The sequence below is a fragment of the Parasteatoda tepidariorum genome, chromosome X1 (genome assembly GCF_043381705.1).
Source record: "Parasteatoda tepidariorum isolate YZ-2023 chromosome X1, CAS_Ptep_4.0, whole genome shotgun sequence".
Lineage (NCBI taxonomy): Eukaryota > Metazoa > Arthropoda > Arachnida > Araneae > Theridiidae > Parasteatoda > Parasteatoda tepidariorum.
This window is the reverse complement of record NC_092214.1, coordinates 34,645,284-34,656,796: the sequence shown is the minus strand read 5'-3', so window position 1 is coordinate 34,656,796 and position 11,513 is coordinate 34,645,284. Positions and strand designations below refer to the sequence as shown.

General features: G+C 25.4%; 1 protein-coding gene across 1 annotated transcript in view; it reads left to right on the top strand.

Annotated features, from left to right (window-relative positions):
• The first annotated feature begins 1,162 nt into the window (after window positions 1-1,162).
• The window catches only part of LOC139426973 (uncharacterized), a 238,153-nt gene continuing 227,802 nt past the window's right edge, over window positions 1,163-11,513 (top strand). Inside the window, exon 1 of the mRNA XM_071187246.1 lies at window positions 1,163-3,578. Coding sequence (XP_071043347.1) covers window positions 2,244-3,578 — 1,335 coding nt within the window. The 5' untranslated portion in view covers window positions 1,163-2,243. The remainder of the gene's footprint in view (window positions 3,579-11,513) is intronic.

Below are 11,513 nucleotides of genomic sequence, written 5' to 3'. Positions count from 1 at the left end.
TACTGTAATCAACGGCCAACTCTGGTTAATACGTCGTTAACAACAAAACTACATCTTAAAATAGTTCATGTGTTCCACTAGCCACTACTTTATGCCTGTTTTATTTATTTTATATGTTATTTATGCGTGTTTCTAAAGAAGTAAAGTAATTCCACTGCAGTCAATCATCGGCTGAGAAGCACGTAGTCCTTTAAACCTCTGCAGTTTCATAGCAAAGAACATAATGATGGCAATTTAGTCAGCAATGCGCACCAGCTGCCTTTATTTTTCAGGATGTACCTATTGATCTGAAGATAAGATGACTTCAAGCCGTCCCTCAGGATAGGAACTTGGTCATGCATTGCGCGCCTGTACAACATCTCAGAAATTATCTTCTTCCATCTTCAAATTATCATCTTTCATCTTCCATCTTCAAATTACCTTCTTTCATCTTCCATCTTCAAATTATCTTCTTCCGTCTTCTTATTTTTCCCTGTAACTGAATTGATAAATTTGAAAACAGATCTTTTTCAGTAGATTTCTACTGGTGATGATCTGTCTTCTGAATCATTGATTCAAATACATTTCATTACAAAACTTAAAACATCAATTAAATCATATTTTTTTATCGTTAAGTTTAAGAAAGCATTATAATCCTAATATTTCTAAAATTGGTACTTGTTTTGGTCAATATAATAATTATTTTGTTCATAGATTTGTTCTTTTTCAAATACATTAGTTTTAAAAATAAATTGGTATAAAACTTCAAAATGTAGACTTTTATAAACAGATTTAAGTATTTTACTCAAAAATGCCACAACTATTCCTCCAAACATCATCTTTTTGTTTTTTAAAGTACCATGAATGGTATTTCATCAACAAAGTTAGCTTTTCTTTACGATTTTCTCACATTTTCATTCTATGTTTCCTTACTTCCAATAATATTCAAAAGAAATCGATTGAAGAAAAACAGTAATTCTGAGTTCTTACTTCCTTGTTGCACTTTCATATGTCATAAGCACAAAAAGAGAAAAAGAAAAAAAAGTACATCTTCTTTTTTACTTTTCCATTATTAAACTTCGATCAGAAGTGACACTAAAGGCTTATTCTCTTTCCTGCCGAAAGATGGCGTTATATTCAGCTAACTTCTTATTCGGATATTCTCATATAGACTTCTGTTATAAGCGGCGGGAGAACAATTTTGAAGTTACAGTCGGTTTCGTCGGCGCGCGTTTGCGCTTCCCTGTCGTATCATGGAATTGTTAACTACTTACTTGTGTTTTGACAAAGCAGTTTGGTAAACTTTTTTCTTGTTATGCATATTTTAGCACAGTGCAAATTATGATTTTATTGCAATTTTTAATTTGAAAAAGAGCTGCAATATTTGAACTTTATTGCATATTTAAAAGTGAAGAGTGGGATTGTAATATAGAGAGTATTTTTTAAATGTTATCGTGATACTGTGCACGAAAAAATATTGAACGAAATTTACAGCTGCCAAAAGAAATATTTAATAAATCAATTGTGATTTATTCGCTAAATTAGAATTGACAATTCATTTTTTAATTCTTTTTAAATAATTTGAAATTTTAAAACTTCTTAATAGAAATGGTAGCTTAAATAGCAGTTTGAATGAATCACATTTTAGTGCTTCTTATTGCTTTAAATATATATTAATCAAAGTATCTATTACCCAGATTTAATAATGAAATTTATACTGCATTTTGAACTTGCACATTTTGCACAAAGCGCACACATTTGTGTTCTTTTTAGATCATTGGCTTGAAATATGTGTTTTGAAGATACATCATGTTTATTGCAGTATAAATATAAATAATTAACTTTGGTATGATTGTTTTTAAGAATAAACACTATTTTTTACAAAATTATACTATTTCAAACACAGAAGTTATATAATCCATTAATATATAGCAATCCAACCATTAATATATATCAAGCAATTTAGTACATATTTGAAACTTATATTGAATGTTATCAAGTGAATGTTAACAAGTATATTTCTGAAAAAACTATAATTTTTCTCTTTTATTTCCTGCGTGTTTGCTTAAATAAAGAATTTAATTGAATTCATGTATTATGGCAAAACCCTCCCATTTGACCCGAAGTCATGAAGTTAAATTTTTTGTTTTAATTACATATCAGCGAATTTGGATAAAATGTGAAACTTTGTAAGTGAAGGTACTTTGTTTTAATGCTTTTAACATTATGATAATATTGTATATAGTACCAAGAAAATACGTAAAATGAATTTACTCAACATTAACAGATGTACACTAATATCATTCTTGCTCATTAATATCGTACTTTTTCAAAATGGAACAATTGTTTCTGCTGCGAAAAACAAGACAGATTATTTTAAATCAGACGAAGTTTATAAATATTTTACCTTTTTTAACATATCATCCAACCCTGAAAATTGTGTACGTCTACCTGTATTGATATCAAAACATACTTCCATATCATTATTTAATGAATCAAGCCATTACCGAAACATATCCACCAATATTTTATGTTTCAATTTTTTGCCTCTAAGTGATTCAATTGATTTAAACAATAAATATCAAATGTGTTTAATATTTAATTCGACTATGAATAATGCGTCTTCCTTAAATCTGAGGTCATACTTTCTGGAAAATTATAATAAAACTTATATAAGAGAAATGAATTGCGCTTCAGATGCCCCTTGCTTGAAAAAGTTTGACAGTAAAATTTCTTTTAAAGATATCAAATGTGCTACTTTTTCTACTGTGCCAAAGAAATATTCACCCGAGCAAAAAATTGCATTTTTTTCCATTTATAAAAATAAACAAGAATCTCTTGCACAATCTGAAAATTCAATTTTAAACACCGGTCTAGGTGTATCTAAAAATGAAATGAAAGTTCGATCAAATCTGATATACTCGCCAAACGTGTTAACTGAAAAAGGATTGAACGTTTTCAGGACTTCGGTGAAACTGTTTGATAAACCACGAAGCGCTAATGGATATGTGAAAGAGGGAAAAAATTTAAAATCTGAGAAAGATACTGATAATGATTTTGCCAGAAATTCGATATTCGATAGATTGAAAAGAAGTTTCTATCTTTTAAAAGGCATGAATTTTTTAAAATCTAGTGATGAAAATGAAAATGGTATATGTGACGTTGACGGAAGTAATTGTAATGCTGCAGAAATTGAAGATAAAGTTATAAAAAAAAGAGAGCTAGATATAGTTAAATATGTGGACATCAATGAGACTGAATATTATGGGGTGAATGAAACTGATTTTTATGCCGGTAACAAAACCGATGATGATCTTGAAGAGATAATAGCGAATATTTCAGCTAAAGTGAAAATAATAAACGAAAACATGACTTCTGTAGTTCCAAATAAAAGTGAGATTATTGATCCTTTTAAAAGAAGAGGTGAATCTGGTAAAATATATATTCTTGGTTTCTTCGAGCTTAATAATACTGATTGTAGAGAGCATAATCATGCAGGGGTGTATGAATACAAAGCAGCGAAGTACGCCATTCAAATAATAAATGAAAGAAATGTTATAGATGGTTATCAGTTGGAAATGTACCACAATGATACTATGGTAAGTCATATTTTTCTTTCCATTATTTTTTAAAATGTTTCCTTGTGTATGTTTAAATTAAATGACTGAATTTATGTATTGATCAAGATGACATAAATGTTTTTTTTTATATTTAAGTTCAATCCTTACTTAAGATATAAATAAATTACGACAATATTACTATCCGAAAATAAATACTTGAAACTGGTGAAGGAAAAACAGTTCCGAACAATTTTTCACTGAAGAGCATAAATCTAATTTTTTACTTAATTAATGACAACGAAAAGTTTTGTTTAATTATTCAGTTTTTAGAAAAAATACAAATAAATTACGACTGCATTACTCTTCAAATGGAAATAATTAAATAATTAAAATTAATGATGGAAAAACAGCATTGATTCTATTTCACTGTGTAACCTTTTCTCAAAAATACATATAGCTTACAAGCATAACGTAATTTTATTTGTTGTTAATAGCGTATGGCTATTGGTTACGCTAATGGCTTTTTGTATTGGCACTCAGTTTTCTTCCAAAATATAAATAAAATGCATCAATATAAGTCTCCGAAAACAAATACTTATTATTAATGATGAAAAAATTATTTTATTTTAAAACATAAGACTAACTCCATAAATTTATATGGATAACGACTTTATGCATTAGATTTCAATTTTTACAAAAATAGATAAAATTTGGCAATATTACTTTCATAAACAAACACTTGAAATTACTAATAGCAAAACAAACAGTTCTGAATCTGTTTGATTTAATGACTTTTGCTATAAATTTATTACATTTTCTTACAGTCTCAAATAAAATGGCAAAAATAAGCAGAAAAGCATCATCCTAATTGTTTTCCAATTACATCTAGAAAATTCTGATGTTCTTCATAATAAGAAAATTATATTATAAGCAAAAGTTTCGTTATGAGTTTTGTACTCCAGTACTTATGTCCTCTAAAAAAGAAATGTGAACAAAAAATTTATCTAAAAGAATTTTTAAGATTTTTTAAGTCCTAATAACTGCCAAAAATATTTCTCAAAAAATCTAAAATATTTACTGTTTAATAATATTTTAAGCATTTTTTTTAAAATAAATTTGCTAGACTAAAGTTGAGATGATATTTTTCTTATTCTAATTTGATTATGCATATTGGCATCTTATCAATTCCTCATTACTATTTGAATTTTTATTTTTATACTCTGAAATTTATTGGAACTAAGTTTGGATATCAAACGTATTTGTCTGTAAGCGAAATGTATACAAATTGAAAATAAAGTGAACATCATTACTTTACAATTATTCGTTCTTATTAGCAAAAATATATTCTAATTTAAAACTCTCTGCTTATTAATACATGAATAGTACTTAGAACAGATTACAACTACTTAAAACATTTTAAGAATTTTCGATTTTAGGATTTTTGTGTATTGGAATTGCAAGAATTTCGTGTATTAGAAATTTGTTTACAACTTAATTGTTCAGATTTTAGCGCAATTTTTATTTCAATAAAATCACTAACTAATAAAATCTGTAACTTTTTAAAAATAAATAAAAATCTCCAATTGATAAAATGGTTAACTTTAAAATCAACTTTTAAGCCAAAAATAACGAAAGTTTCATGTATATGTTGATATTTATTCATTTATGAGTGTATGTATATACGGCATATTTCACAAACCATGTTCTAAAATTTGTATAATATTAGTATACACTACGCTAATTGTATCATCTGATGATTATCAGTAAGATTAAATTATAATTGTACAATAACCATACAATTGCCAAAGTAATCATGCATTGAAAGTTGAAGAACTTTAAAGAAATATATTGAAATAGAATTTCTAGATAAAATGCTTAAATCTATTACAAAGTTAAGCCAAATAAAATAATTCCTACATAAAATGAAATAATAATACTCGTTCTTAAAATGAAACCTTTAACATTAAAAGAAAGAAATTTAAAACCCAAAAGTTACTAAATGTACATTTTTCATGCATAAATACATGGGAAACCGCAAAAATATGAATACTTTAGATTATTTAAATTGTTATAGTACTTTGTTTATCATTTACATTTTAAATTATTTTTTTGAAACACAAGTCTCAAAAATGAACCGTTTCTTATTCATAAATTCAAAAACTTTTTTTCTCCTTCATGAAATATTGCATTTTATCTTATGCATAATTTTTAAAAAAATGATTTTTTTTAATTACTTCAGTTATAATTTAAAGAGATTAATGTAAAACAATTATTTAAATAAAAGAAAACTCTGTCTATGGTTTGAGTATAGTTTATTTTATTAGTGTAATATTTATGATAATGTTTTTATGCTTAAAAAATGATGATTTATTAAAATTCTTTCTAATATTTGCAGAAATATGAATAAACTTTTAAAAATAAATTGATTGACATTTTCTCTACTTTGAAAAAAATCCTTTTTTTAAAGTAAAAAACATCAAAAATCAAATACTTTAATTCATTCAAACTCCCTTAATTTAAAAATTTTGATCCATTTAAATTCATTTAATTTTTAATCCATTGACATATTCAAATTCGCTTTACTTCGTAAAAAAATTAATACGAAAACTACTATAACTTTATAATAAAATGGTGCTTATACGACAAAAATCTAGCTTTCTAAAATTATTATTTAATATGTTTTTCATAAGTTATTTTTAACTTGCTATTTGTCTACCTTATGAATCATTACCATAAAAGTAGATCCCAAAAATTATTATAAGAGTAAAATTTTATTCTGATTTTTTGCAATATTAGTTCGACTATATTTAAACTATTCCTATACGGAGAAAAAAAATATGGTAAAACTACAGTACTTTATGATGACATTTCTTGAAAAAAAACATAATTCTGGTAATAATATACAGAATATACGTATTTAAACGAATAAGTATCGTATTGATACTGATTTCTCTGAATCATTGGTTTTTATGTCATACTCTAAGGTATCATTATAAAATTACCAAAATTTTACCTAATTTATCATATTTTAGAATATATTATGAAATCATAGTTTATTGTTAATTTTATCAAGTTCATTACCAAAACATTGTTCAAAAGTTAAAGAGCTTTTTGGTGCTCCCATAGTGCCAGAAACACGATAAATTATACCATGTTCTGGTAGTTTTGACCATACTTTTTTTCTCAGTCTAGTATTCAAACATTAAAAATTTTCTTACATTCTTATTGTCTTGCTAAACAAGTTAATTTTGCTTTCCCAGTAGCAAAAATTGCGAGCCACATCAACTGATGTTGCATATTTTATTTTGGCTTCGCAAAATAAATGAACGAAAACTTTTAATTTTATTTCTTTTTACTTTACACATAAAATTAAGTTAAATTAAAAAGAATGACCACTTCTGAATTATTCCTTTTTAATTTCGTGCAGTGCGCGATATAACGTGCTATAGCAGGGTTTTTTTTTCAATTTTTACGAAAATTTGCAAGCATAGGAAGCAACTTAAAATCTTTCGAGACCATGGGTTCTGAAAAATTTCGTTTGGTTTCTCTGCGAAACATCGTTTGAAATGCAAAATTATTCTGCTTTAGGTAGTACCATTAATTTCTCAAGTTTTAAAATATTTTGAAAAACTTAATTTTCTTACAAACTTTGATTAGTTTACATAGTTCAAAGTTAATTTATTTGTACATTTTCATTTATTTAAATAAAATAAATATAACTGAAATCAATATTTTTAATTTTAGTTTTGCTGTTTCCGATCTTGTCTTATATATAATCAATTTGAAATATCGATGTAATAAAGTATGTAATTGATGATTAATTTTACTAAAATTTAAGGGTTTTTCCACACATTGTATTAAAAGGTTTCTTGAATTTTACAAATGATTAAGATAGACTACCATGGATTATCAAATTTACTTGATTTAATCTAGCCAAATATTTATAATTTTGTAATTTTAAAGATTTTTTATAATTACAAAACTTAATATTTATTTTCTTTATTAATTCCACTTTTCCATTTAGTTAATTTTATAATTATAAAAAAATTATAAATATCATAGCAATTTCAATATGAATACTTTCTTTCATCAAATGAAGTTAGCAAAGTGTAGAAATTTATTGATACAAATAAAAGATTAAAATATATCCCATTATTTCTAAGTAAGACGTATATAGAAAAATAGCATTGTCATATTACATACGGACAGTTGATTTAATACTCAATTCAGATCTTATAAAGCCATAAAGCTAAGAACTTGGCTTAAAATTCTTGAAATACAGAAATATTCTTACGTACCAGACAACTAAGTAGCGCAATCTGAAAAAAGTTACATTCTATTTTATTTATACCATGTTCAGAACATGACGATGAAACAAATGTCCTTTTCACATGCAAGATTTGCAATAAAAAAAAAGAACTAAAGAGTACTAAATCGACCAGACTCAACTGAGACGGGATACTACAAAAGAGAAATACCGCAAATCGATGCCTTCAAATTCGCTTTTTCTTGGCTTAGTAAGGTGTAATTTCCTGCTTGCTCGGATTGATTTGTTTCCAGCCAAGATAACAATACTTGGGAGCACATTATTTTATCATCTTATTTCAACGTGATTTCTGTAGGATAAACTTGAAAAGTTTTTTTTCTTTTTCCTTATTTTTCTCTGATACGTTTGGTGATTAAAATTGCTATAAATTCTTGTTCTTTAACTTAGAACTTGAATCTTTATATTGTGTATGTATGTTATTATTTAAGAGTGTAACTCAAATAAAAACTAAAAGAAAGATATTTAGATTATTTAAGACATTCTGAAAGATACTTTAAGATGTTTTTATAAAAATTGAGAAAACATGATTCTGGTTAATTAAATCAGCATATACGATATTTATACCATTCATTTGGTATATTTTTCTGGTTTTTAATAATATAGTTTTCGTTAACACGCAATTAGTGAAAAATACAAAACTGAAAATTAAATTTAGCCAAATAAATGGTTTTTTATGCTATGCTCTAAAGTATCCTGATAAAATTACCAAATTTTAAAACATTAACCAAATTTTATCACGAATCATAAGACAATATTTTATTGTTAGTTTTTACCAAAATAATCTGTAGAAACCACGGAGCATTTTGGTGTTCCCATAGAGTACTTTGTTTTACCATATTCTGTTGGTTTTTACCATATTTTTCTTCTCAAAGTGGTGAGTGACAAAAATTATATTTTTCTTTGAAATTGTCATTATTTCTTTTTTTCGTTTTCACTGAAGTGTTGAAAATTTTTAACCGTACTAAGCAGTTATATAAACCAAAACTTGGATCGATTTAACACGTATATTAGTTTGCAGCAATCCACACTATGTTGTTGTTTAAAATCAAAATATTTTTCTGCAAGAAATTGATGATATGAATCAAAAAAAAATTTTCATTATTATTTTGCTCATTTTAAATGCAGTTTATTTCTTTAATTGAATAATTATTTTTCATCAACTTAATAATGATCACAAAATAATTTTGAAAGCAAAATTGTTTGAAATGATTGTAAATTAGTAATAAATCTATTTTTTTTTAATTTTTATTTCTTGGAAATAATTAAACCCCATAAATTTAAATATTGGAATCTTAAGTAAATGGAAATAAAGAATGATTTTTTTATACGTAAGTTCTAATTTTGTTTCAGTATTTGGTTAGTGTCATACTATAAAAAAAACTGCTAAATTTACTAAAAAAACTGTAATCTGGTGAGCCAATATGAAATCTTTCACAGAAAAATACTGTTTTTTTTAAAAATATATATGCCTTTTTTTTAGGTAGATAAGTACTGTTATTAAAAAAACATCCATTATTTTAACAAATAAATTTATAAAATCTTAACAATGTGGCCGTTGCAAGCTGAAAGTCGAAGCTGGGATTCAAACCTGGGAAACCTCATCGAAAGGCAAGTGCTCTGTCTTCTGAGCTACCGCAGCTCTGGTATAAAGAGAAGTCATGAAGAGTTTTTACATTAAAAATCTTGCATATTGAAATAATACATAAGTGTAAAAACGTTTAAAACTGTTGGGGCTCTCCAGTATAAAAATGCCTGGTAACTTGATTTACCAAACAATTATATCTAAAGAAATATAATAATCAGGTGGAGAATCAATTTGACGATAGATTCCAATCGTGATTTTATTTATAGGGTGTTCAAAACCATAAAATAATTTCTGAAAATAAGAGGAAATATATATATAAAATAATCGTAAAATGATTTTTAAAAAGGTAGAGTGATCGTACGGTAACCAAAACTGTTTTTCAAAACTGAATTTAAACTCACAGTTATAAACAGTTTACGATTAGGATGAAAAACAGGGAAAAACCGTTTTGTAAAAAAAAAAAAACAGTTTTAAACCATCAAATATGCAGAGAAAGTCTTTAAAAAAATCAGAATATTTTCATAGTGAACATAGTTCTAGCTTTATTTATTGTCCCTTTTCGTTTATGTTAAATTTATTTCATTTTTTTTTGTATAGATTTATTTTTTTAATTTTTTGTTTATTTTAAATTTGAGTGAATTATTTCTTTATGTCATATGTCTTTTTTTGGAATGATAAAAGGGAATTTCTTTGCCCGAATTCATGCGTTTTCATTCCCTATCAGCTAAATAATTTTATTTTTCCAATCAGTTTTTCCTTCTTTGAATAAAATATTAATCTTTATATTTATATTTTTTCTGTTTATATTTAAGTAGTCGTAGAATTTACTATTTTGTTGTCCTTTAAAATATTCATTATAATTAATAATGTAGAAAAATATAGATCTTTGGATAAATATTTTAAATTAAACTCCTTTATTTTTTAATAACTGAAGTTAAGGAACATATTATATTCGCTAATTTCAAATATTTGGCTTATTGAATGTAATTTCCTTTTTTATTTTTATTTTTTTTCCAATCAAGACATAAAAACTTGGAGGCATGCTATTTTATTAATTTACTGAAGATATTATGTTAACAAAATTTTATTAATATTTATGACTTAGAATTCAGTTTAAATTTTATTTCTAAATTTTGCTTATTCTGTTTATTTTTACTTTATTAAAGTATCATTTTCTGCTTTCTAAATTCGATTTATATCCAAACTAGATATACAAACTTAAAAGCCTATTATTTTATTCAAATCTGATTCCTGTCGGATAGATTTGTTTCTTTCTTATTTCGCTCTTATGTGTTCAAAGATCAAAAGTTTAATAAAATTCTTATTATTTATTTTGGATCCAAATGTTTCTTTTATTTACGGTTTAAGTTGTCATGTAAACATTTAAATCCGATTAAAAATCAATAAAAATATTTTTCCGTGAGAAAAACGAAGAAATTTTTTTTAAAAATGGAAATATGGAAAGACTTTAACTTAACTTTAAAAATACTAGAACTTTAACATTTGAATAATTACAATATTTATTACCTGTTTCAGTAAAGTTTTTTTTTTATCAAAGATTTATGAATTTTGCATTTAAGATGTTTAGCTTTTTTCGACTTTTAAAAGAGTAATCTGTTTATTTGAATAATTTATTTTCATACAATGTAGTGTCCTATTATTTTATAATCTTTGTTGAAACAGATTTCTGTTGATTCTTCTCTAACATTTTCCTTTATTCTTCCGTTCTGTTGATTTTTTAATTCTGTTGATTTTTCTATTGAAAGCTTCTTTTATTTATTATTGTAACTCTTGATATGTTTAATGACAAAAATTTTATTTGCTTAGTCTTTATTGTTTAGACAGTTTTTCTCAAAGCTTACATTGTGTTTTAAAATTTCAATTCAAAGTTACGGAGCAAAATAACATGTTCTTTAAATGATTCATGAGTAAGAAAATGATTTTCCACAACCGGAAAAATTAAAAATTATAATGCCGCTCTTTTTTCGTTAGTTGCTCATTTTATTGGATATATATATATATATATATATATATATAGTGAACTCTCGCTACTACGATATCC